The sequence below is a fragment of the Lepidochelys olivacea genome (assembly GCF_965140295.1).
Source record: "Lepidochelys olivacea isolate rLepOli2 genome assembly, chromosome: 14".
Classification (NCBI taxonomy): domain Eukaryota; kingdom Metazoa; phylum Chordata; order Testudines; family Cheloniidae; genus Lepidochelys; species Lepidochelys olivacea.
In genome coordinates this window covers 3,942,934-3,969,828 of record NC_140424.1, presented here as the reverse complement: position 1 = coordinate 3,969,828, position 26,895 = coordinate 3,942,934, and the positions used below count along the sequence as shown (strand labels likewise).

The 26,895-nt window shown below is 59.2% G+C and overlaps 1 protein-coding gene across 2 annotated transcripts; it reads right to left on the bottom strand.

Annotated features, from left to right (window-relative positions):
* Positions 1-7,836: 7,836 nt before the first annotated feature.
* On the bottom strand, positions 7,837-26,379 carry CDC42EP4 (CDC42 effector protein 4). 2 transcript variants are annotated; one of them, XM_084647055.1, is made up of 2 exons: positions 26,122-26,379; positions 7,837-10,774 (listed from the first exon to the last, which is right to left on the bottom strand). In XM_084647055.1, exon 2 carries the CDS (start codon positions 10,709-10,711, stop codon positions 9,698-9,700), a length of 1,014 nt encoding a protein of 337 aa, XP_084503181.1. In that variant the 5' UTR covers positions 10,712-10,774; positions 26,122-26,379; the 3' UTR covers positions 7,837-9,697. The 2 variants fall into 2 exon arrangements, with proteins under 2 accessions (XP_084503181.1, XP_084503182.1); XM_084647056.1 differs by lacking the exon at positions 26,122-26,379 and adding an exon at positions 25,208-25,391.
* Positions 26,380-26,895: the final 516 nt, after the last annotated feature.

Genomic DNA, 26,895 nt, shown 5'->3' with positions numbered 1-26,895 from the left:
GCTCGCATGGTGTGAACCAGGAGAGCTGAAGCCTCACGGGAGGCAGGTCGAGCCTGAAGGAGGAGTGAGACCCCTTGGGGGTCCTCCAAGAGACTGTTCCAAAGCCGGAGGTGTAGCCCCATGTGACGAAGTGGGACTCTTCTTAATGTTTCTTCTGAGTGGTGTGGGGGTGCCTCAGTTTCCCCTAGGCAGTTCTTAAGTGTCTAGGTGGTGGGGTAAGGGTGTATGATCGTTGCAGAGCCCTAGAGGGCTGGTGTGTGCAGGAGTCTGGACACAGAGAATGACCGACACCCTGTTTCCTGGCAACTGATGGCCTGGGCCCTTCCCCCCTGCGAGGTGAGAGCTGAGGGGTTGGAGAGCAAAGGAATCAGGTGACCACCTGGCCCGGGAAAGGGACAAAGCCCAGAGGAGGAGGGGCTGGAGGGAGTTTCAGTTTGGGGCTGGCTGGGACATGGAGTGAAGTGCAGACGTGGTTGTCTGGCTCACTGCCCCCCAGAATGGACCCAGCTGAGGGGTCCCGTTCTCTGCACCTGCAAGCTCTGTTTTAGACCATGTTCCTGTCGTCTAATAAACCTTCTGTTTTACTGGCTGGCTGAGAGTCCCGTCTGACTGCGAAGTTGGGGTGCAGGACCCTCTGGCTTCCCCAGGAGCCCCACCTGAGTGGACTCACTGGGGGGAAGTGCACGGAGGGGCAGAGGATGCTGAATGCTCCGAGGTCAGACGCAGGAAGGTGGAAGCTGTGTGAGCTGTGTGTCCTGAAGACAGGCTGCTCACAGAAAGGAGACTGCCCCAGAGTCCTGACTGGCTTCATGGGGAGCAGTTCCAGAGCATCGCCCAGGGACTCCGTGACAACTGGTGGCAGCGGTGGGATGTACTGCACCCTGTGGATGGCACTTCCTGCAGTAAGTGACTGGGGAGCAGTAACACGAAGGGGGATTGCCGAGGACCAGGCCTGCTGAAGGCTCAGAGAGGAGCGGTTTCGGGGGGCGGTTAACCCCTGGGAGTGTGTGACTAGCGAGAAGGACTTTTGCAGTAACAGGGTTCCCCTGGGGATTGCAGTGAGCAGTCCAAGGGGCGGAGGAGTCTGCAGCTCGACCCTGGCAAAGAGGTGGTGACCTCGAGAAGGGCTGGCACACTAGGGGTTCTCCCTGGAAACCGTGGGGAGCTGAGAACACACGGGCCTGTGAGTCCACAACAACTTGGGAGGAGCGGAGTGATGGTCTGTCACCGTCTCCTTAAGAAGGACATTGTAACCCTGTGCAAAAAGAGAGGGTTGAGCGTTGGAAAGTTCACCAAAGCAGAGTTAATCGTGCAGCTGGAGGAGGATGACCGCTCGAAGGAACAGATTCCTGACCCCCAATGGGGCTATAGCAGGATCTGGGAGCAGCTGGAGTGGTAGCCAGGCATCCCCAAGACTCCTGTCCCCGACCAGACGGGGGTCTTCACGATTGGGTTCCCCATCGGGGGATCGGAGATGGACGGGATTGGAGCTGAGTCCGAGGGAGCAAGAGGACTGTGAGAGACAGTGAGAGCCCGAGAAAGAGCTGCAGAAGCAGCAGCAGCATGAACTAGCGGTGGGGGAGCGGAGAGGCCTAGGGGACCTCCCCGGGGTGAGTGGGGATAGACCCCGGGGGGCCAGTTCCGCAGGGAACCTCGAGACTAAATTGCTGCCCCTGGTTAAGGAGGGGGGGATGTGGATGCCACCTCACTGCCTTTGAGCAGGCTGGCGATTTGAACCAAGGGGACCCTGCGGAAAAGCCCCGGTGTCTATCTCCCTTGCTGGGTCCCAAGGCCATAGACTCCATCATCCAGATGGTTGGGGATGTGGACAGGCTCCCACTCCTGGTCCCAACCTATATGTCTGTGTGGAGTTTCCTGGGGCCAGGCCCCTCGGATCTCCAGTGGGAGCAGAAGGTGATGGTCAATGGGGAGACATTCTTGGGGTGGCCAAAGGGCATGGGCTGCATAAACCTTCCCACATGCGGCCTGCGAGTGCTATCGACCACCCCTGACCTAAGGGAGGGCGTGAAACTGGAAGGGCCTGGTGTAACTCCTACCAAGGAAGGCTGGGGCATCCATGGGAACGTTGGTGGCTTCGAACTTCCCCAGGTCACCGGCTAAAGTGACCCCGCTCAGTTCGATCTCGAAGGGGGGAGAGATGTGATGAAGTGGGACTCTTCTTAATGTTTCCTCTGAGTGGTGTGGGGGTGCCTCAGTTTCCCCTAGGCAGTTCTTAAGTGTCTAGGTGGTGGGGTAAGGGTGTATGATCGTTGCAGAGCCCTAGAGGGCTGGTGTGTGCAGGAGTCTGGACACAGAGAATGACCGACACCCTGTTTCCTGGCAACTGATGGCCTGGGCCCTTCCCCCCTGCGAGGTGAGAGCTGAGGGGTTGGAGAGCAAAGGAATCAGGTGACCACCTGGCCCGGGAAAGGGACAAAGCCCAGAGGAGGAGGGGCTGGAGGGAGTTTCAGTTTGGGGCTGGCTGGGACATGGAGTGAAGTGCAGACGTGGTTGTCTGGCTCACTGCCCCCCAGAATGGACCCAGCTGAGGGGTCCCGTTCTCTGCACCTGCAAGCTCTGTTTTAGACCATGTTCCTGTCGTCTAATAAACCTTCTGTTTTACTGGCTGGCTGAGAGTCCCGTCTGACTGCGAAGTTGGGGTGCAGGACCCTCTGGCTTCCCCAGGAGCCCCACCTGAGTGGACTCACTGGGGGGAAGCGCACGGAGGGGCAGAGGATGCTGAATGCGCCGAGGTCAGACGCAGGAAGGTGGAAGCTGTGTGAGCTGTGTGTCTTGCAGACAGGCTGCTCACAGAAAGGCGACTACCCCAGAGTCCTGACTGGCTTCATGGGGAGCAGTTCCAGAGCATCGCCCAGGGACTCCGTGACACCCCACTCCTGTGGATCTGTGACAAGAGCGACGTGATCACCTATGCACACCCTTACCCTGTGCTGGGGCGTTTAGCTCCTGGAAAGTGAAAGGCAGCCTCGAGGAAGGTCTGAGGGAGACACTGCACCCACAAACTCAGAGCCTGCCCCTAGGGTGCTGAGATTTTAGAAGACGTTGTCTGGCTCTGGCAGGGAACCGAGCTGCCACGCTGCCAGGGACCGTCAGGCTGGGGCAGAGACGTTGGCAAAGGGGTCAGGACCTGAGGTCATAGGAGGAAGCTATGAGTGAGGAGGGCTTCCTCACCTGCACGGAGCTGGAGCTCCGGGGAAAGGGACTGCAGCATCGCCTGGGGATTTAAGGGAGGCTGGGATGGGAGTGTGGAGCAGGGAGGCAGTTTCATGGGGGTGGGGCAGCCTCTTTTTGTCCTGACTAGCTCCTTGGTGCTAAGCAGGGAGAGACCTGAACCAACCCCCTGGATCCAGAGCCACCCCGCTGGCGGCTGCTCCAGATTCTGCAGCTTTGCCCCAGCTCCATTCACGCCGGCTAGGGCAGCAAGGGGGCCTGGGCTGGTTAGGAGCAGCGTCCCCTTTTCATACACGCCACGCATGAATACATAACAGGTTCCCCCTGCCCTGGGAGACGTGTAACCCAAGGTGACATGAAACCTCCGCAGTGAGGTACACTGAGACCCTGGGCCTTTAAGAAACAACAGAGGGCTAACCCGGGCCAGCTGCTGCTGTTCTTTCCTCCCCAGAACAATAGGCCAATGTCCCAGCCCAGTGCTCCCATTGTATGGGCTGCTGCCTTGTGCAGAGATCCCGCATTGTGCTTGAGTGCATTTCCCTCACACTAGCCCCTTACCCGCCCTGGCTTCTTGGAGGGTTGGGTCCAGGCCTCTGATCCTGCCACCCCCGCTTTTCACGCTCACCCATTGCACACCGCCCCTTGTGGTTCGGTCTTTCTCTGGCCTCCCTCCTGCTTTATAAAGTGACGCTCGTACAGAACAGGCTGAGTTTCTACGTCGGGACAGACCAACAGCCCGGCTGCGCCCCCGGAGCGGCCATGCCCCCCCATCTCAGGCCTAGTATCTCCCCCCCCCACCCCCAATCAGCCTTGCCACTGCCCCTCAGTCCTGAGCCACAGTCCCCTGCTACTCCTCCCCCAGGCTTCCCACACACACCGCTCTGCCAGTGCCCCTCACCGCGCCCCCCCGGCTCCGGTCGGGCACCTCAGTCAGCACCAGCCCCAGCTCCCGCCTCTAGCTTTGCCTGATCTCGCAAAGCCACCAGGTGATCTATCTCCCTGACCAACTCTGCTGAGGCCAGACTGCTTTCCCCCACACGTGGACCTCAGCCCATGCATCAAAGGGCCCATTCTCAGCTCCCGCCTCTCGCTTTGCCTGATCTCACAAAGCCACCAGGTGATCTATCTCCCTGACCAACTCTGCTGAGGCCAGACTGCTTTCCCCTACACGTGGACCTCAGCCCATGCATCAAAGGGCCCATTCTCAGCTCCCGCCTCTCGCTTTGCCTGATCTCGCAAAGCCACCAGGTGATCTATCTCCCTGACCAACTCTGCTGAGGCCAGACTGCTTTCCCCCACACGTGGACCTCAGCCCATGCATCAAAGGGCCCATTCTCAGCTCCCGCCTCTCGCTTTGCCTGATCTCACAAAGCCACCAGGTGATCTATCTCCCTGACCAACTCTGCTGAGGCCAGACTGCTTTCCCCTACACGTGGACCTCAGCCCATGCATCAAAGGGCCCATTCTCAGCTCCCGCCTCTCGCTTTGCCTGATCTCGCAAAGCCACCAGGTGATCTATCTCCCTGACCAACTCTGCTGAGGCCAGACTGCTTTCCCCCACACGTGGACCTCAGCCCATGCATCAAAGGGCCCATTCTCAGCTCCCGCCTCTCGCTTTGCCTGATCTCACAAAGCCACCAGGTGATCTATCCCCCTGACCAACTCTGCTGAGGCCAGACTGCTTTCCCCCACACGTGGACCTCAGCCCATGCATCAAAGGGCCCATTCTCAGCTCCCGCCTCTCGCTTTGCCTGATCTCGCAAAGCCACCAGGTGATCTATCCCCCTGACCAACTCTGCTGAGGCCAGACTGCTTTCCCCTACACGTGGACCTCAGCCCATGCATCAAAGGGCCCATTCTCAGCTCCCGCCTCTCGCTTTGCCTGATCTCGCAAAGCCACCAGGTGATCTATCTCCCTGACCAACTCTGCTGAGGCCAGACTGCTTTCCCCCACACGTGGACCTCAGCCCATGCATCAAAGGGCCCATTCTCAGCTCCCGCCTCTCGCTTTGCCTGATCTCACAAAGCCACCAGGTGATCTATCCCCCTGACCAACTCTGCTGAGGCCAGACTGCTTTCCCCCACACGTGGACCTCAGCCCATGCATCAAAGGGCCCATTCTCAGCTCCCGCCTCTCGCTTTGCCTGATCTCGCAAAGCCACCAGGTGATCTATCCCCCTGACCAACTCTGCTGAGGCCAGACTGCTTTCCCCCACACGTGGACCTCAGCCCATGCATCAAAGGGCCCATTCTCAGCTCCCGCCTCTCGCTTTGCCTGATCTCGCAAAGCCACCAGGTGATCTATCCCCCTGACCAACTCTGCTGAGGCCAGACTGCTTTCCCCCACACGTGGACCTCAGCCCATGCATCAAAGGGCCCATTCTCAGCTCCCGCCTCTCGCTTTGCCTGATCTCGCAAAGCCACCAGGTGATCTATCCCCCTGACCAACTCTGCTGAGGCCAGACTGCTTTCCCCCACACGTGGACCTCAGCCCATGCATCAAAGGGCCCATTCTCAGCTCCCGCCTCTCGCTTTGCCTGATCTCGCAAAGCCACCAGGTGATCTATCTCCCTGACCAACTCTGCTGAGGCCAGACTGCTTTCCCCCACACGTGGACCTCAGCCCATGCATCAAAGGGCCCATTCTCAGCTCCCGCCTCTCGCTTTGCCTGATCTCGCAAAGCCACCAGATGATCTATCTCCCTGACCAACTCTGCTGAGGCCAGACTGCTTTCCCCCACACGTGGACCTCAGCCCATGCATCAAAGGGCCCATTCTCAGCTCCCGCCTCTAGCTTTGCCTGATCTCACAAAGCCACCAGGTGATCTATCTCCCTGACCAACTCTGCTGAGGCCAGACTGCTTTCCCCCACACGTGGACCTCAGCCCATGCATCAAAGGGCCCATTCTCCCCCGTAGGCTGTTGGGGAGTGAGCCTGGCCAGCTGCCATGGTGGGGTCCAGCTCTGGGGCTCAGCTCCATGGCTGGGGCCAGGGCAGGAACTCCATGCTGGGAGAGGCGCGGGAAGCAGATAAACAGCCTTGTGGGGTGGAAGGTTATGAAATCAGCAGCTGACGTCCAAACACTGGCTGCGTTGTGCCCAGGCCCAGCTTCCCTGAAAGAGTTTCTTTATGCGCCGAGGCCAAGCGCGCCTCGGGGAGGGACAACGAGGCCGGAGCCTGCGAAGCAGTATCTGCAGCTAGAGCCACCCTGGCCCAGTTTCCCCTTTGGCTGGTCTCCGGTGCTCTGGAGCAGCCCCAGGCTCGGACGCGCTCGAGGTGCGCTCACAGCAGGGCTGCTTGCAGCAGACATGCCGGGCACTGGGCTGGGGGGGGCGGGGTAGGTGGCAGAGGCTAGCAGACAGCACAACTGGAAAGGCCGAGAGATACATGCCGCAGGGGCAGGAGTGCCACTGGCACAGAGTCACTGCACAGCACTTGCATCTGAGCAAGCTGGTGTTTCTTTCCTGGAGCCCCACAGCCCTTGCCCCGCCAGCTGCAGGCTCCAGGTTCTGCTTGGCAGCCTCATGCCTCAGCTGGGCAGGGATGGGGAAGGAACACGCCCAACCCTCAGGAGCCAGCACCTCATTCCCTCTCCCGATCCTCCCAGGACAGGCCCCGTTGCTGCACCCAGACTTGGCACCCCCCCCTCCCACTCCATGGCAGAGAGGAGCACAGCGGGAGACTACCCCCATGGGCACAGGAGAGCCCTGGCAGCGGTCTCAAGCATAAGAGTTTCTGGGGGGGTCTCAGATAAGCCCCGCAGAGGCGGAGGGACCTTTACCTGGCTGCAGGCGGTGCCAAGACCTGCTAGAGTCCCATGTTAAAAAAAAAAAAGGCAACCTGGACCCACCACTGGGCACAGGGCAGCGCTTGAAGTAGGCCACTTGGAGGTGGCCCCTGGCAGCACCCTGGAGGACCATGGTTCAGAGGCCGGCACCTGGCAGAGGGGTGGTTAAGAGCAAGGCTAGGCTCACCGTGTGATGCCAGAGGGAAGTGCCATGAGGATGCTGGCTAGTCGGGTATTTGCTTCCCCAGGTCCATTCTTCCGTCAGCCAGCTGATTTCTCCCACCTGTACCTGCCCCATAGCAGCACTGCTGATCCACTTTCCCCTTCAAACATGTGGCCGCTACCCCTTGGAAAGGGGGTACGAGCCAGAGGCCGAGGCAGGGTTCAATTGGCTGGGCTGATCTCTGCCAGGAGGAGAAATCCCCAGAAGAAGCAATTAGCCTGGTTGATTTCCCGCACCTCTCCTTCCACAGGGCAAGAGGCCTCTGCACTCCAGCAGAGGGAGGTGCAATGCCTCGAGCAGGGTGGGTGGATTTGCTGGGCAGCCCTGGGGATATTACCAGTAGGCATGGGAGCAGCTCCTGGTTGCTCACCCTCGGTCTCTGCCCTCTGTGCTAACCCCACCCTCCCCTGCCAGACAGAGGTTATGGAGGCACCAGAGATCTCTGCCGCTTGATCGGGGGAGAGCCCCTGCAGCTAGGCCAAGTAGGGGTAGGGCCCAGGCTAAGAGAAGACATTTTCACCAGCATCGCAGAGGCGAGGCCTCAGAAATCAGGACAGGGAAGAGTCTCTGGGAGTGAGAGAGACAACATGCCCCCAGCCGGCATAAAAGACCCCCGAGGAGGCAGGCACTGCTTTCACTACCGTTTAATTCTGTTCTGCATTTTACATACATCATCATAAAAAAAACCCCTCCTCCATTCACCTGCACCATACAGCTCCGAGCACATGGGACAGAGCCCCAGTCACAAGGCAAGGCCACGCCACGCCCCAGGGCGCCCTGCCGCTGCTTTCAACCGGGGGGGGGGGGGGGGAGAAATCTAGCGCAAAACAACATTTAAAAAGAAAATAACTTAGAAAAGGTCCAAGTTAGTGTTTTATTGCTACCCGCGAGCGTGCGATGTGTGGAAGGCAGGGCAGGGGGCGAGGACACATCTCTTCAGCGTGGTACTGACAGCCCTGCGTCCTAGATAGGATGGTTCCCCACCCCTAGTCAGGCTGCACCTGGCAGCTCTTGGGCACAGGAGCGTCTGCCCAGGGGCCGTCTCCCTGGGGAGGAGACTGGGCAGAGGAGAGCGAGTCTGCGTTTCCTGCACACGCTGCCCATTCCAGACCGCTGGGCTTCAGGATGCTGTGCCAGTGCTCCAAACCCATTGTGCCCACGTGTGCCCACTGGCGAGGGGCCAGACATTATCCCCCTAAGCTTTCCCCCTGCCCCCTCTGTTCCATTCCTGCCACCAACACTGGGCTGCAGCTGCCTCCGGGCATCCCCTCCGCTCATGCGGCGGAGGAAGGGCACTGAGGGCTTGGGGTTGAGGGCAGGCCAGGGGCCATCATCTCCGCCCCAGCCCTGTTCATCCGGACAGCAGGGGCTAAGAGGATTCCCCAGGAGGCACCTCCAGCTTCTTCCACCGTAACCCTCCACACACCCCGGGTAACAGCACCATAGTCATTGGGCCCCGCTAGCAGCGCGCCAGCCTCCGTTCCACCTCTGCGTCACACCGTGGCCAGGGGAGCAGGGGGCATGGCTGGCATCGCAGTGCCACAGACATGCTGCTGCTGCAGGGGCAGGAGAGGGTTTCTCAAGAGGAACCCACCAGAGAGGAGGTCTGGGTCCAATCTGTGGGAGCAGCTGTGGCAGGCTGCAGGGAGCCCATGTCCCTGAAGGTGCCACAACATTGGACACTTAAAAAAAGAAAAAAAAAAAAAAAAGATACAAGAGTAAAAAAATCCCTTCCCCTGCCCCTGGAGCTGCAGGCCTCCCAGCGCTCTGCCCAAAGAGAAGTACCATCAATTGCAGGCTCAGAAACCGCTGGGTTTCCAATGCCATTTCACTCTACAATATGCAGAAGTCTAAACTCTTGAACCAAGTACTTTCAGACTGGAATTTCCCCTCATCCGCAGTTAAAAAGAGTTACAAGTACAAATCAGAGACCAATGAAAACACAAGGGGGAAAATATATATTACTAAGGGCACTGGGGCTGTAAGCCTTGTCCTTGTAACTGGACTCTGTATTGCTTGATGTGGGTAGTAGATCAAGTTAATATCCAAAGTCCAATAGAAATGAAAGAATGTTTCCCCCTTGCAGTACACACTGGAGTTTTCTTCTGGGAAAGGAATAGTCTCCAGACTGGCTAGCGGGCTCTTCCCCTCTCCCGACTGCTGTTCTTCCCTGGCTCGCAGAGATCGACAGCCTTACAGGAAGAGGTTCTTTGACGTAATACTATGACTTTAAACCCAAGTTTCTCCCTCTCCCACAGCGACCTCAAAATAGCAAAAACTAACCCCACAACATCTATCTTCCCGTTTCACGGATTCACCCAGTCCCTGGAGAGACGTCAAAGAGGAGCTGAGGGGAATCTGGCCACAGCCCGGCGGGAAAAGGGAAAGGATTTAAGAGTTAAGTGTCTCCCGGAGCCATTGTCAGTTTCAGGTTATCCCTTCTTGTGCCCAAGCTCCCGCAAGTTAACACCAGACCCGTCGGATCAGCCACCTGCCTACACTCTGATTTCGTCGTCCTCCTCATCCGCGAAGGAGAACTCTCTGTTATGCTGTTTGGGGGGGCCGTGCCGGGCGCCATCTGGGATCCCGTAGCTCTGCCTTTCGGGAGATGGGCGGTGCTCTTCCTGCCCCTGTGCTGTGCAGCTAGAAACCGAACTGCTGTCCCTGCTGCCCTGGCTCCGGGCAGAGTCCAGGCTGTAGGCCACAGCCCTGCTCTCATCCTGGCAGGCTGGCGCCATCAGGAGGGAATCTGGCAGGGGCTTCCTTTCCTGGCTGAGCCGGTGGGCTGCAGGTATCCGGGTAGGGCCTCCATCCCGTTGGGGCTCCTCAGGTACCATGGCGCCAAAGTCTTCGTCCTGGTCCCACTGGTCTTTGTCCATGATGCTCAGGACGTCCCCCAGCATTGAGGGCCCCAGGTCGATGTGGAAGGACATGATGGACTCAGCATGCTTCATGCCGTAGCTGCTCTTCGGCACCACGACAGGCAAGTCCGCCAGGTCCCCAAAATCGCGCTCATCCAGGCTGGGGCTCTGAGGGCGGGTGGCTGCACCGTTGGGGCGCGGCTTCTCCTCCGGGGCAGCCGCCTCCTCCGGGGCCTTCTTGACAGGGCTCGAGGAAAGGCTCTTGGGCAGCTTCCCGGCGCTTTTGTCGGCCTCCTTCTCGGTGAGCTGAGGCAGGGAGACAGCGTTCTTCACGAAGATGGCCGAGTCCCGCAGGGAGCCCAGCATGTCCCGCCGGTCGCCGCGCGTCACCGACTGCGACCGCTTGCTGCTGCGGAACTTGCGGGACAGCAGGCCGGGCTTGGAGGAGCCCAGCTCCTCGGGGGACTCCGGCTCGCCGGCCTTGCTGTTGAGGAAGGAGGTGTCCCCGAAGGCGTCCCCGGCTCTGCCCACGTGCATGGTGTGGCGGAAGTCGCCCAGCGGGGCGCTGATCATCTCAGCCGTCAGATCCGCCCGTGAGCGCCGCTTGGAGTGGGCCGAGTTGGAGACGAGCTGCTTCAGGATCGGCATTGTCCCGGCAAGGGGGGCCGGGCTGGGCAGCGAGGTCTCGCTGTCCTCCCCCGCAGCACTCACCTAGAGCACGGAGAGAAGAGAGGGCGCAGGTTAGTCTGGGGGAGCCAGACAGCTGGTCATGCCGCCCCACCGGTGCCATACAGTCAGCGGGGAGAGCCGCCCCTTGGGGCGCTCCCCACAGGAGCCATGGCTACCGTGTCCTACTCCCTGCGCCACTGAAAGTATTGGCCGCTCTACAGAGTACTTCTCCCCCGCCCCCACAACCCAGAGCAGCTTCTCCCTTGTCGGGCCAGCCCCCAGCCCTGTTTCCTGCTCAGCCCCCTGGGGCCGGGAAACGTGCATTCGCTGCTGGAATGCGCTGGCCCCGAGCCGCTCAGCTCAGCTCCTGCATCAGTGAATTCGAGAGTCTCTCCCCTGCCCCCTCCCTGCAAACAGGCCTCCCTTACCTCCAGAATCTCACCCCCCCCCCCGACTGATACAGGAGAGCCTGGCTCAGTCCAGGCTGCAGTCCCTCGCCACCAGGCCCCCTTCCTTTCCATCCCGGTGTCGGAGGACAGAGACCGAGAGGGTATGGGAGGGGGAACTGCACCCACCAACAAAGTTAGCCTCAAGCAGCTGATTGCGCAAGGCAGGTCAGCTGGGCCACAGGAACCGGAGGCTTAGGGGGACAATGTTATCACCAGCAGTGGGCGCTGCTTTGGAGAGGCTGTCCCTGCCCCTGGGAGCAGTCAGCAAAATGGGTTTTATCCACCAGTTTTCCAGCCTGGCAGATTCCCCCAGCGTTGGAGCTGGCAGCAGCTGCCGTTAATCACGTTCCAGCTCGTTCTCGGACCCTGCCCTGCAGCGTCACTTGGATACAGGGTTTGTCTCTATTTCCTGGGCTAAACAGCCATGGACTGATGTGGCCTGCTGAGAAGCCACCACGCCCCACCCCCAAGCAGTTGGCTCCCTGCCTCTGTCAGTTCACTGAGGGTGCTGGGATTGTGGTAAAGTTTCCATCATAATTATTGGGGGTAGGGTGAAAGACAGTCATGCTGCACCCCACGGCACAAGAGGGGCTGCCCACAATACAGGAAAGTCACAGCAACCCGGAGCTAGAGGCAGTTAACATTCAGCAGCCGTGTGGGAACAATCCTTGCCCTGCTCCAGAGAGGAACGTGAGCACCAGAGAAACTGAGGCAGTGAACCCAAGGAGGGGTTTTGAGGAAGTCAGAAACAAGAGCCTGGCGTGCGCTGCAGAACTGGCTGGTCAGGATGGTTCACCCTATTGCGGCCCTGCGCCTCTTACTGCGGGCAGGTGGCGGCTTTGTTCGAAGCCACATGGAGAAAATGCTTTGGATTTTTCTCACGTAAAGCAAGCAGCGAGCAGCGGACGCTGGGAGGAATTGGAAACAGACGGCAGGAAGTGCATGAGGAGGGCTGGAAAATGGTGAGAGGCCCCGAGAGCTCAGGGCTGCGCCACGCAGCTAGGAGAAAGCCAGTTGCCTTCAATCGGAGGGAAAGGGGCTCAGAGTTTCTGGGACCCAGGGAGAACTGGTAGAAAGGATCCCTCCAGCTCCCCACGCTGCTATCTTGGGGCTTGTCACACCAGGGCTGGAAGGCCGCGTGCAGCCAGCACATCGAATGGGAATTATCCAGAACACAGTTCTTACCCTTTTCCATCCCCGCCCCCGCAACGAGCTGGGAGCTAGCCCAGAACCCCGCTTCCTGCTATACATGGAGGGGGCTGTGGCTGGCTGGCTGGGAAAGACAGACTGCTCAGGAACAGAGACTGACCGGCACGGGCGTGTCTACCCTAGGAAGTCTCCCCACTGCACTAGCATGGGTTCAGCTCCACCAGGGAGAGCACTTAGTGCAGACAGGGTTTAACCCCCAGGATCTAGGTTTGCTCTGAGCCCCACCAGCCAAGGCTTCCCCTGGTTGAGCTGCCGTGGCAGGAGCGTTCCCAGCAGAGACTGGTGCAGACCCAGGCCGAGATTCTCAGCCCTGGGCTAGCTGCAGCCCCACACGGGCGGAGGCTGGGGAGCAGGATGATGGTGGAGCAGCGTTTGCAGCGTTCCAGGAGAGAAGATGGCCCCGCAGGAGGCCAGAGCTCCCTGCTGGTTCGGAGCAGCATGACCCGGGCCCTATCTCCCCAGGTGCCTTGGTAGCAAGGGACAAAGGACACATTTCCTTTCCACCCAGCCCCAGGGGTCCCTAGAGCCGCTGAAGGAGCTGGGCGGCCAGCGACAGGCCAATCACTGCCCCCCGTCCCCAGTATTCAGCATGACGAGCCATGCGGAGTGGGGCAGAAAGAGACCGTCCAAGCTGCCCCGGCATCTGCGATGCAGGGGGAGCTATCCTGGCTCCGGCTCCAAGCTGAGCGGGCTTCCATCCACCAACCTCCCCCATCCCGCTGCATTTGGCTGCGTGAACTGGATTCCTTGGCGCTCGGACACAGAACTGCTTAGCAGCCAGCGTCGGTGGAAGGGGGATCCCCTGGGTCAGAGCTGGCTTTGCTGGGCTCCGTGTGGGGCTGTGCCGGCTTCCACAGCCCTATTGAGAGACCGAACCACCCCCAGCGGTGACATGGCTCCACGCCAGCTCCTCATTTCAGGGCCCCTGCACTATGCTGCATCCTCACAGCCAGATTATCTAGGCAGATGCTGGTGGCGGAGGTTGGCTGGGAGCACAGGGGCTCGGACAATGTTCTGCCCTGGGCAGTCTGTGCACGAAGCAGCCAGGACTGGAAAGGCTGAAGGCGGGATCGAGGGGCGCTGGCAGAACTGCAGATGGGGGCAGACTGCCCAGTTCTCCCTCCTGCCCCCTCACTGCCTGAGTCATGCTGCCTAGTGACTGTTTAAGCACATCCCAGGGGCTTGGGGCGATTCCCTGGCCAGGGAGCTGGGACTTTCCCGAGAGGGGTTGGCGATGAGGCCTCCGGGGGGGGGAGCCTGCATCAGCAGAACTGGAAGCTTTCCCCACTGCGGGCTAGCGGGCTGAGGTCACACGCCGCCCCACGACTGGTGCGGAGGTAGCAGTTTTGGCTCGGGAGGGGAGGGGAGGCAGATGCTGCTGCGGTGCAGAGAGAAGCAGGTCGTGACTCGAACACAGATGGGCCTCAGAGAGAAAGGGAGACACACACATGCATATACACAAGGCAGCCCTATGTCCTTCTGTTCCGCTTCGATTCAACCATTCTGTAGCGGATTTGAAACCCCCCCTCCCTATCTTAGGGGCACCCAGCGACACCCGTCCCCAGTTAGAGGGACAGGCTCTCTGTCCCCATCACCCCTAGCTCACCAGGGTGTTGAGATGGTCTCCTGGTGATTCTGGCTTTCCACATGCCAATACCACGCTCACAGCCATGGCACCAGCCTGCCCTTTGTACCCTCCAAGCGCCTCCTCGAACGCTTCGCAAGAGCCGCGGCTCAGGATGCAACGCGAGGTCGCCAGAAGCCAGAAAGTGGCACATGGGAGCTAGACTGAAGGACTAGGCCAGAAGTCTAAGCAGCTGGGTTCTCCCGCCCCCATACTCTCCCTCCAGGGACCCGTCTGTTAGAGCAGCGCGGGAATCGAGCTGTAGACGTCCCAGAGGCTGCGGCCGCTGGGACTCCGGCTAGAAAGGTGCAGCAAGAAGCTTTGGCAGACCCCCCCACCCGCTGTTTTGGTTGCTACGGGACAAAGGCTCCTTTCTCTCTATTCCCTGGGGGTGGGGAATTAAGGGCACAAGCTGCCCTGGCCCCACATGAGAGGGCACAGGATGCACCAGAGGCTTGTTTCCGCTCGCTGATCGGCTGTCCTGGTAGCCTTTAGCACACATCCCCCCCGTTGGAACAGACTCGCAGACTCTGAATGTTTCATTTAGGAGCAATAACTAGCCCAGAGACACCAACCCCGCTCTGCAGGAAGCAAACGCAGGGCGTCTGGCTCCACGGGGAGGGGAGAGGAGAGCAGGAAGGGTGCGAACATGCGTCCTCCACGCCCCACAACCCCGGCTCACGCGAAGCCACTGTACCATTTCTACGAGTGGCGCCTCCTTAGAGCCCCACTGGCCTGCCGAAGGCTGTGGGGCTGCCCGCCCCACGGGGAAGGGAGCCACGCTCCAGGCACCAGAGGGTCACCAGCACTCAGCAAGAGGTGGCCGCCTTGTGTGCCCATCTCGGTGCCCCTTCACGCGAGGCAGTTCTCCTCCCTGCTCTCGGCAGTGCTCTGCCTTCCTTCCCCACCTCTACAGCATTAACTCTGCCCCCTTACCAGCCTCGGATTCCCAGCCCCACGGCATCCCAGCCTGCCACTCTGCAAACACAGTCCAGACCCCAAACTTTCCCCTCCAGACCCCTGGGGCAGAATCAGCCCTGCCCAGCTCAGCCGCAGGGAATGGACAGAGCTGCCTTATGTTCACCCCCAGAGCACGGGCTTGGCAGAGCAGTGCAGGGACTCTGGTTAGGAAGATGGGGTGGGTCTGCCCCCCAGCCAGCCCAGCCCGCTGTGCAGCAGCTCTTCCAACAGCCGGAGTTCAGGACCCCTTTGGCCTCCCGGTACGCAGTGGCTCCAGCTCTCACGTGCTCCAAGCAGCGCTAAGGAATGGGGAGATCAGCAATGGGGTACGGAGCCTTTTGCTGCCAGGCAGCCGGTTCAGATCTGGCCCAGCTCGGCCGTGCCCCCGGGAAGAGACAAGATGACTCTGCAGAGGCTGATGGGATACAAGTCGGGAGCTTCAGAACAGCTCTCTGCGGCGAAGTAGTGACACCACCTGCCCAAGGGCCCTCTCAAAGCTGGCGGTGATCGGCCCTCTGCTTGTGAGTCTCAGCAGAAGACGAAGGACTGGCCGTGACACAGGAATGCCACTGCCCTCTGGCTAATACGCAGGGTCTCTCCAGGCCAGGTCTCACCCACAGGCGCAGGGCATGGGATACCGGGGGTCATGGGGAAGCCGCTCCCCGTGCTGCGCTGGAGAACTTCAGCAACCAGAAACATGCTCTTGTGGTTGAGGCACCAGGTGAGGATGAGTTGGGTTCAATTCCTGACTCCGCTACTGACTCCCTGTGTACCTTGGGCAGGTCACTTCACCTCTCTGGGCCTCCCGCCCCACCCAGGAAACGGGGAAAATGAGACCACCTGTCTCCAATCCTTTGTCTAGACAGCAGCAAAGCCTTGTCTAAACAGACAACTGGAAAATCTCCTTGGGACCTGGATGGTCTCTCACTTGTGCAGCACCCAGCACAACGGATCTGTGATTTCAGTTGTTGCCTCCATGGTAGGAATCAATCTTCCGGGCTTTCAATCCAACACATGTTCTCCACACACTGAATAACGGGATATACAAGAACTGGCCTGAGCTTGGAAGGTCCTCAGAAGCCTGTTCTCCTTGCACTTTGTCACAGAGTCCCTGGGCGATGCTCTGGAACTGCTCCCCATGAAGCCAGTCAGGACTCTGGGGCAGTCGCCTTTCTGTGAGCAGCCTGTCTTCAGGACACACAGCTCATACGGCTTCCACCTTCCTGGGTCTGACCTCGGAGCATTCAGCATCCTCTGCCCCTCCGTGCGCTTCCCCCAGCGAGTCCGCTCAGGCGGGGCTCCTGGGGAAGCCAGAGGGTCCTGCACCCCAACTTCGCAGTCAGACGTGACTCTCAGCCAGCCAGTAAAACAGAGGTTTATTAGACAACAGGACCATGGTCTAAAACAGAGCTTGTAGGTACAGAGAACAGGACCCCTCAGCTGGGTCCATTTTGGGGGGGCCATGAGCCAGACAACCACGTCTGCCCTTCACTCCATGTCCCAGCCAGCTCCAAACTGAAACTCCCTCCAGCCCCTCCTCCTCTGGGCTTTGTCCCTTTCCTGGGCCAGGAGGGCACCTGATTCCTTTGTTCTCCAACCCTTTAGCTCTCACCTAGCAGGGGGGAAGGGCCCAGGCCATCAGTTGCCAGGAAACAGGGTGTTGGCCATTCTCTGTGTCCAGACCCCTGCCCACACCTGCCCTCCAGGGCTCTGCAATGATCATACACCCTTACCCCACCCCCTAGATACTTAAGAACTGCCTAGGGGAAACTGAGGCACCCCCACACTATTCAGAGGAAACATTAAGAACAGTCCCACTTCGTCACACGCTTGCTCTGGGGAGCTGAGCCACCCAGAGATCTTAGCCCAGGGGCACCGCTCACTGACAGAGTGGGCTGTTCCACGGCGGGCACCATCCTACTCCTCTTCCATTTGTTTTACTGCCACTGCCGGACAAGCTGGAGGCCCCGCTCAGAGCTCGCGCTGGGCTTCGGAGGGTGGGAAGCGTTCCCCAGACTGTCCGGCCTCGCTTGGCCACGGAGCGCCCGTGACGGGCACGAGAGAGCCGCCAGTTCCTGAGAGGCGGAGACTCCAGTGGCTGTGCTCCACGTGCCTTCCCTTGGGCAGCCAACAGCGACCAGAGTCTCCCTCTCTTCCAGGTTTCTATGGGACAGTCCAGTTTTGGACCCAGCTGCTCAGCCAGCTGGACGCTCCAAGGTGCCGACATCTGCCAGACCCAGAGAGACGCTGTCACAATGCAGGGGGCCCCACCAAGGCTGGGGCATCAAGACCTCGCCTTCAGAGTCTGCCCTGCTGGACTAAGTGAGAGAGGCAGCATCTGTGTAATGGGTTCATCCACCCGTTCTACAGAGACAGAGCCCCGCAACAGGCCGCAGCCAGCGCGTGCTCATGAGCCGACCTGGCATCCACTGAAGTCTGCTCCGTTTGCCCTGCTGGAGCAAAGTCCTGACGCTTTCTCTGTTACCACTTCCCCAGCCCTGCAGCTTTCTAGCTGGCTCCACTCCCCACTGCTCTGCGTCCCAGCCTGCCCCACCCTGCACCATTGCAAGTTCCCTTGCTTTCCCCCACAGATACAGGGTATGTCTACACTGCAATCAAACACCCGCAACTGGCCTGGAACTCAGGCTGCGGGGCTATCAAATTGTAGTGTAGATATTTGCGCTCTGTGGGGCTCTGGGATCCTCCCCAGCCCGAGCCCAAGTCAGCTGACAGGCCCATGGAGGGTGTTTTATAGCAGTGTAGACATCCCCACAGACACACCCTGCATGCTCCTCCATTGCTCAGTCGGAGCAGGGCAGACTTCCTGCTTTGCAATCACTTCCATCTCACTGCTCTTGCTTCAGAGAGGGTACAAGGCTCAAACTGTTCTCCGGCTTCCACCCCAATTAAACAATAACCTGTTAGACAATCTCTCCCCACAGTGCCAAGTACTTGGGCGCACAGCTCTTCTGAGCAAGGCTGCAACTCCCCCCGCTCCCCAGCGTCCTTTGAAAGGTTACAGAAAATTAGCTACACAGAACATGCCAACTGCCTGCCCCTCCCAGGCCGTGCAGAGGAATCAATCTATCAGCCACTTTTAGTACTTGTGTGTCCCCCGTTGGTACAGTGTCTGAGCACCACACAAACTGACCTATCGATCCTTACAACACAGGCTCAGGTTCCTCATCTGAGCCTGCGTAACACGGGCCAGGGACCTGCCCCGTAATCCTTCCTAGAGCACACCTTTTAGGAAAAGCACCACCCTCGTGAGAGAGGCCAGTGCTATATTATCTTCATTTTACAAATGGGGAGCCGAGACATGGACGTTCCCTTCGTCCCTTCGAGCAAGCGAGTCTCAGAGCCCGGATCAAATGACTCAGGCTGGTGGGGCCCACCCCACAGGGCTAAAAATATCCATGTCGATGCTCTGGCTAGAGCCTGGGCTCTGAGACCTTCCCCTCTTGCTGGGGTTCAGAACCCAGGCTGCAACCTGAACCCAAAACATTGACACTGCTCTTTTGAGCCCTGTTTTTCAGTCAGCTGACCCAGGCTCTGAGACTCACGTCTGGGTTTTAGGCACCGTGTAGACAGACCCAAAGTGACTTGCCACAGGAGGCTTGTGATAGAGCAGAGATTTGAACACCAGGCTCTCAAGGTGCTATGCGTGGTATCGGAGAAGATACTCCATCTTCTGATTTCAGTTTCTTGGTTCCTATGCCTCACTGTACAGATTCAAATACTACAGAGTCTGTTACTGGACACTGGAGTGTGAGCATTTAGTGGCCGAGGAAGGGAATGGGAGCCAGGACTCCTGGGTTCCACACAGTTGGCGGCTGGGTTGAAGTGCAAGTTGGCACTTCACTTTAATTTCTCTCTCACACACACACACACAATTAGCTTACACACTTCTCCTTTTGGTGTCAGTTTCCTACCCATAAACTAGGTTTAATGCACTCATGCAGGGTAAAGTCTAACCAATTCCCCCCTTGCCGGTGTGTCTGATTTCCTTATCTGTCACTAACATCCCCTCGGATTGAAAACAAAGCCTGCTTTTTTCGGTCCTTCTCCAGCCAGGAGTTACAAGTAATGGAAAAATCGTCTCGTCAGTTTCTAATCAGTTTCACTGCCAGGTTCTCATGCCCTAGCTCATTGCTCCATGCAGGGAGAGGATTATGCACTGGCCCACACAGCTTTTCCCTGATTTCATTTCTATTGACCTTCAGTTTCATAGAAGACATAGAAACCCCCCCAGGCCAGCTCCCCAGCTGGTATACGTCAATGAAAATCCACTGATTTAAGCCAGCTGGGGACCTGGCCCAAACAGCTAACTGTGGGGGCAAGTTTGCTTCTTTAGCATTCTTATGAGACTTTGAAAGCCTTGGCTAAGAGGCAGCAGGAGACTCAAGTGTTACTGACGTTACTGAGTAGCTTTGCCCTCCTCCAGAGGCCTCCACGCTGCTAGGGGCCCAGAACAAGCCATTGCCTTCCTCCTCCTAGCTAGCAGGAAAGGGGCGAATTCTTAGGGCCTTCTCTCTCCCTCGGCAAGCTTCACTCTACAGACCATTGTGTAAGATGGGGGGGAGAGGGGATGATTTCACAGAGTGGGTGACTGTAGGGAGCTCTTCTGCATGCTTCCACAGCTCTCTGTCTGCAGCCGAGGCGCTGGGCTTGCCTATGCCGGGAAGTGGCGGGGGAACAGCCCCTTTCTCTGCTTCTTATTCAGCGAGGAAGAGACAAGATCCCATTACATTCCTGCTGCCGCTTTTATAAAAGCGGAAAACCAGCCCAGAGAAGCTTAACAGCCGCCAACTAATAATCTGCTGAGAAAGCGCAAGTGTAACCCGAGACAAAGTTAAAGACGCAGCACCTGCATCCAGGGGCAGGCGGCTCCAGCTGCCCTCCCAGAGCACAGCTTCGCGCCTAGTGCCAAAAACCCACTTCAGAGGGTAGGTGGCTTGTCTGCACTGGCGGAACAAGTGGAGGCCAGAGGGGAGCAGAGATCAGTCACCTGGTCAGTCAATTACACCCCTTTTCCTCCCCCAACGCGGGCCTGCTAAATTTGCTGTCTAGGCCAGGGGGCCTCTCTTCTTTCTGAGGGTCCCCCCCCACAACACGCTATAAAAACTCCCCGGCCCAGCTTTGCCACAACACCAGATTTCCTGCTGATAAAAGCCAGGGCCGGTGTTAGGAGGTAACAAGCAGGGCAATTGCCCAGGGCCCCACGCCAAGGGGGCCCCACGAAGCTAAACTGCTCAGGCTTGATTCAACCCTGGGTGGTGGGGCTCGGGCTTTCTGCCCTGAACCTCAGTGAGTCTAACGTGGATCCTGCTTGGTGGACCTCCTGAAACCTGATCAAAGCCCCCCAGGGGGCCTCAGACCCCTGGCTGAGAACTGCTGCTCTAGGTGGTTTAGGGACTTGGATTGCAAGCTCCTGGGGGCAGGAACCATCTGTTCATTACGAATCCATTCTCCATTACACATACCTTGTGGCCTTTCACACCAGTGCAGCACTTCACACCGGTGCCAGCAGCTACAGGAGGTGCTGGGTGGGAGACTGTTCAGCCAACAAGTCTGTACAGTGCCTGGCACAATCGGTCAGAGTCTGCAGAAGAGCAAGGATTGGAACCCAGGAGCTCTGAAATCCCAACCCCTGGTCCATGCCATGTTGCCTTGCTTCCGCCCCATACAGCCGCACGGATGGCAGGCTGTCACACGGTGGCATGCAGGAGTGACAAGCCGGAAGTCAATAGCAAACAAGGGCATTGACTCTGGGCTTTCCTGACGCACTAACTTAAGCTGGCTCTGACTCGCCCCGTCACCATGACTCGCGCTCTTTTGCCATCCCTACCAAGGCTGGCTGGCTTGAAACGAGAGCCGCCAGCTTTGCTGCGTGTTTTGGTTCACTAGGCAGCGCCCTGAAGCTGGGAGACGGCAGGAGGTTCAACCCCACCCCCCTGCTTCCGTCAGACTCACTGGAGCATGGGCAGGGCTGCACAGTGAGTCCCATCTGAAACCTGGCGGAGGGAAAGAGAGAGTCCAGGAGATGATCGGCCTTCTACTAGCCAACAAGAATCTCTGCTCACCCCCGCCTAACCCCTTTACAGCGCCTGTCTGCACACCTGACCTTAACACCCAAACAAAGAGCCACCTCCGACCCACGGAGCTACCAACACAGAATAGCTGCAGGTGGAGAGTTGCATAATCATCTTATCTCACTGCAGACAGAAGCTGCAATCCTGGACTACTCTTTGCCAAGCAGACCCCATCCCTGAAGACAGAGGCTCATCCTCCAGCCATCAGTGCAAAGACATGGGCGAAGCCCAAGACACCCATGCAGAAGAGCGAAAGGAGACAGTTTCGCCCCCTCCCTTGGAGGTGCCGGTGTAGGACTGACAGACTAGACTTTCAAACAGCTGATATGCCGAACCGTCTATCCATTTATCAGAAGCATCTGCAGCACCTATTGCAAAGCAGGTGGAAAAATATCAGGCAGAGAAAATTAGATCCCTATCCAGAGTGTTTGACCAGAGGGAGTCAGGGATCTTGGGCTCTTGCCAGCATAATTTTCCACACAGACAGACACAATTAGCCTGTAGAACTCACTGCCACAAGATGTCACCAACCTGAAGAGCTTAGCAGGATTTCCAAAAGGAGTGGGCAGTTCTTTGGATGACAAGGATATCCAGAGTTGTATTAAGTACTAACAAAGACAATAGGAGATGGGAAAGGCTATAAACATTCATGCTTCAGGGGATGAACCAACCTCTAATTAGTGCGGGGAGGGGGTCAGGAGGAAACATTCCCTGGGGCAAGGTTATCCCTTAACTGTCTTGAGTTCCTCTGAAGTATCAGATACTGGCCAGTGTCTTTCACAAGATACTGGACTAGACAGACGGCTGCTCTGCTCCAGCCTTGCCATTCCTGCGTCCCCATATTGTGGCTGGGCGGGGGGTGAGGAGCGAGCAGCCAGATTTCTCACAGCCCGTTCAAGACCAAGACAAGACAAGACAATTTATGTGTTGGGAGACTGAAGGCAGTTCAGGGATATCTCACCAGGGCCCAGAACAAACGCACAGAACAATGGGACCTGGAATGCAGCAATCAGCAGAAATCACTCACATCAGTTGAAGCCCTTTTAAACGACTCTCACCCTGGATACAATACAGTCAGGAGGGTCATTAGAGGATTCACCTGAGTTACAGAACCGCCCTGCTCCAGCCCCTTAGCAGAGGGCATGCAGCTTGCAGGTACTGCCTAGCAGCAGGGAAGGCAGGTCATCGCTCCCCTTCACAGACATCAGCTGATGGGAGCTGCTGTGGCCAAAAGGTGGCAAACCCCAGCTCTGCTCCCAAGTAGAATCCAGCTTGGATTCCATCAAGACCCAGACTGGTTTGCCAATTGCTCGCCACATAAAGCATGGTCTGGGCACTGCTCGCTGAGAGCCATCCCAGGGCAAGGGCTCCGCTGGGGGTAGGTCAGGCTCCGTGCCTGCCTCCGACACAGAGGCACACACCTTCCGACTGGGGGCCCAAGAGGGAGGCATTGAATCATTTTCACCCTGGACGTCACCTGGAGTCAAGCCATGGTGCTAGCAAGAACAAAGATCTAGCACCAAACATGGCCCCGCCTCATGGCCTAGTGGGCTGGGCACTAGGCTAGAACTCAGGAGACCTGGGTGCAGGTCCCAGCTCTGCCCCTCCTTTGCTGGCAGACCTAGGGCAAGTCACAGCCCTCCCTGTGCCTCTGTTTCCCTACCTGTAAAACAGGGAGAACATGGGCTTGGAGATTTAGGGATGAAGCAGGCTATCAAAGAGCTAGGGATCATCATCAGACACAGCTACATCCACGTTTTCACATGGGGGCAGAGGTCTAACCCAGACAGGGGCGAAGCTGCCGTTCATTCCCATCTCTCATGCTGCTGGCAGCTAAGCCCCTGCGCTGGATTGAGCTGATGAGTGCAGAGCAGATACTGCCCCAGAGCTCTCCGCAGCTTGGCAGAGCGCCAGGTTCAGAGTCCGCCCCCACGGAAGTCCGTGCACTCACTATGTCCCCTGGAGAGACATGGAGCCAGAGAGGAGCCCGAGCCTGGAAGCTCAGCTCCAGCCCCCTGAACTCAAGAGTGCTCAGACTGAAGTCTCGATCTGGCGCAGCTCTAATGAAGACAATAGCCTGCAGACACCTTCAACTAGCCCCCTTCTCGCCCTGCATCAGTGCGGAGCACAGCCAAGGCCAGGGATGTTGCCACACAACCCAACATCATCAGTCCCAAGCATTCCCAGAAGGGGCCAATACGTCACAGGGTGCAAGGTATCTCAAAGGCGCCTTTAACCAGACACTGCAGCCAATTCTTAGCATTGTCGCACTCTGGCCCCTCACTCAGTTATTCACAACTGATCCCGCAAAGATGCTCCCCAGAATCCCTTGCACTGGTTCCCACCTCCCTTTCCATGGCAAGGTGCTCCTGGCACCCCAGCTGGCAAGCAAGCTGAGCTGTGACTTCTCTGTCTAGCTTGAGGCAGGCTCACACCCATGCACGGGGGCAGAGGTCAAAGCCTGCTTCTCACAGCAGGAGAAAGCAGAGAGGGCAGGTGGGGTGGAGAGAGGGCGTGATTCCTTGGCCTCCTATTAGTCAGTTACACCCACCCAGAGCACATTTAAACACATCAGACATTCCTGGAGGATAGGTCCATCAATGGCTATTAGCCACGATGGGCAGGGATGCAACCCTATGCTCTGGGTGTCCCTCGCCTCTGTTTGCCAGAAGCTGGGAAGAGGGCAACAGGGGACGGATCACTTGATGATTACCTGTTCTGTTCATTCCCTCTGGAGCACCTGGCACTGGCTGCTGCTGGAAGACAGGATACTGGGCTAGATGGGCCATTGGTCCAACCCAGGATGGCCACCCTTACCCCTCTGCACAGCTCTAAGGGATGGTACTCCTGGCATAGCCGTGGAAAAATCAAACCCAGACTAGGAGCAAGCTGGTCACCCACCTCCCTCTGCCAGCTGCGGGGTCCCCACCAATTAAGAGCTGCTGTGGGCCCCAGGGTGACAGAGGCCTGAGTGGTAGCTAGACAGACCAGGCCCTGACACCGCAAAGGCCGTGTTCTCCCAGCATCTATTTTGAACCTTCTGGCATCCCAAGAAGGGCCAGCTAAATAATGCATGGTGGCCGGGAGCTGCCCCAGCTGACAGGCCGCAGAGCAGTTAAAGAAACCCAGGCTAAGAGGTGGAAGCCAAACGCCCAGCGCTGCAAAGATCAGATGTATTCTCAGAAGTGTTCACCGCTCAAGGCAAAGCCTGGCTACACCACAACCAGCCAGCGTGTGTTAAAATACAGCTCGCCCCGTCCACACGAGGAGGAGTTAGCCCATTTGCTAGAATGACACCTGGTTAGCCTAGCGCCAACAGGCCCTGGGAGTTAGCGGGCACCTGGGGTTACAGTCTCACAGCTCAGCGACCACAGGAGCAGCAAACCCCGGGCCCAGCGGTTTGTTTTGCACGAGCCTGGGGAACTCGAAGCCACTCCAGAGTTAGCCAGAACAAAGTTAGCCAGAATCACTCAGAGTCAGGGAAACCAACCGATCTCACTGCCCACCTCCCCAAGTCTGGCAAAATCCACAGCCACAGCCTCTCTCCTCCAGAGCTTGGCAGGGCTGCTGGAAGAGGTAACCCTGCAGGGCCTTTGTATGCCTGGGCCTGCAGCTCTTTGTTCCATCACCTTCCACTCCGCCAGCTGGGCAAGTCGCCCAGGGCCCCCAGTGAGGAGCGACCCCTTCTCACGGGCACCTCTGGGCACCGGTGTGGGGGAGGGGAGGGTGCAGGGGGCTGCACACTGGCCATTGTTTGGCCAGTGAGACGGGGGGGGGGATAAGAAGAGAAGAGGAATCAAGGCTGATCTGGCAAGGCTGGGCACAGGGCTGGCACAGCCTGCAAGAGGCCCCTGGCACCTTTCTCTCCTCCTAGCCCAGGAAATCCCTTCCTGCAGCCCGTCTCTGCCACAGCCCCTCCTGGGCATCCCGGGGCGTTGGGGCAGGGCGCGCACAGACCCCTCGGGGCGGCGTGCATTTCGGTGCCTGCCCCCCGTGAAAGCCCGGGCCCAAACAAACAGCGCCCCCCCCCCACCCAGGGAAAGCCCCTCCCCGAGCGCAGCGCTTGGGTCTCAGCCACCGCCTGCCCCAGCGCCGGTTCCACGGAGCCGCCCCTCCCGTCTCCAGCGATCAAGACACCTACTTTCGCCCCCCGCAGCCCTCTCCTCTGCGCGAGTTTCTCAGGGGAGCAAAGTTCCGCTGCGCCGCGGGCCCCTTGCTCGGCCGGGGGCTCGCCCCTCTCCAGGCGCACGGACAGCCGGGGCGCGCCCCTCGCTCCCCTGCACGGTGCCCGGCGCGCACGCCAGAAGAGCCGCAGTCCATCGCCCGGCCAGCCCCCCCCCGCTCCCGGCTCGCGTTAAAGAGACAGGGCGATCCGGACAAAAGAGCCCAGCTCTGGAAATTACCTGGGACACCCCGCGCGCTCCCGGATTGCCCCGCCCGCTGGCTCAGGCCCAAACCCGGCAGCGGCGGGCCAATGGCTCCCGGGGGGCGGAGGGGACCTGCGTGGGCCGTGGGCCGGGGGGGGACGGGTGCATCCTTTGCCGATGCATGGAAAGAAAGAGACGAGCCGCCACGGTTTGCAACCGCTGCTCTTCGCAGGCCAGGCTCCGGGAAGCACGTTCGGCCTGGCGCGGCGTTCCCTGGTTCTGGGCAAGGGCCAGCGGCTCTTAGTTTGTCAGCATTGACTTTGGAGGGGGGGGGGGCAAGGTCTCTTTCATTACAACCGGGGGCGACTCCGCACGGGTTCCCGAGGAGAACCGGCTTGGACCATCTCCCAGCCCTCCCCAAGGCGAGCCCCGCTCTGCAGGGGCCGCCTGGAAGCTCGACAGGGACACCTCTGACCCGCAAAAGGCCGCCCCACCCCCGCCGCCGCCGCCGCCAAAAAAAATTTTCCTTGAAGCTGCTGAGCACAGAGCAGCACCGGGGAAAAACTCCCCCGGCACTAGCCCCCCTGCAGCCAGCGCCCCTCCCGCCCCCCGCGCCGGTGGCTCCTCTCCAGCCCCCAAGCCTGGGGATCCCCCCCCCCCCCCACTCGGTGTGAGAGCCGGGACCCACCTCCTCAGCAGCCGCGGCCCGGCTTTGTTCCCGCAGCCCCCGCTCCCTCAGTGCTGCGCGCTGCGCTCCCGAGGCTCCATCCCATGGCCCTTCCCAGGCTTGTTCCTCCCTCCGGCTTGAGAACGGATCCTCCCAGCGCCCCCCATGCGGCCGGGGATGATGTCATGGCTCGGCCAGGGCCAATGGGGCGCGGCGGCGCCGCAGGGGCAGCCCCAGCGCTCGGTTCCCCGTGGCGGGCAGGCGGGGCCAGCGGGAGGTCGCCCCGCCCCGTAGGAGCCGGGTTGCCCAACGCCGGAGCGTCCCGACTCATGATCCGCCGGCTCTGAACCGGGACGGAGAGCGGGGCAGACAGGGCGGCGCGTGCCGGTTAGGCAGGGCTTTCCCGGGGGCAGGGTGAGGCCAGCCTGTCTAGCCCCCCAGAGAACAAAGAGACGCGGTTACTGATGCAAAGAGAACAGGAGGACTTGTGGCATCTTAGAGACGAACCAGTTCATTGGAGCGTGAGCTTCCCTGAGCTGCAGCCCACTTCGGGTCCCAAGCAGGGGGCCGCCTGCAGCCCCCTGGGGAGCCACCAGCAGGTTTCAGGGGGTCCACTAAGCATGGCTGGCTAGGGCCCCCGGGGCAGAAAGACCTGCCAGGGGGGGACTACGGCCCGGGGCCTCACCTGGGGCTGAAGGCAAAGCAGCTTGGCCCTGGCCCATGCAGCAGTGTGGGCCCCTGGGCAATAGCCCTGCTTGCTCCCCCTTAACAGGGGCCCTGGCTTTTATATGCAGA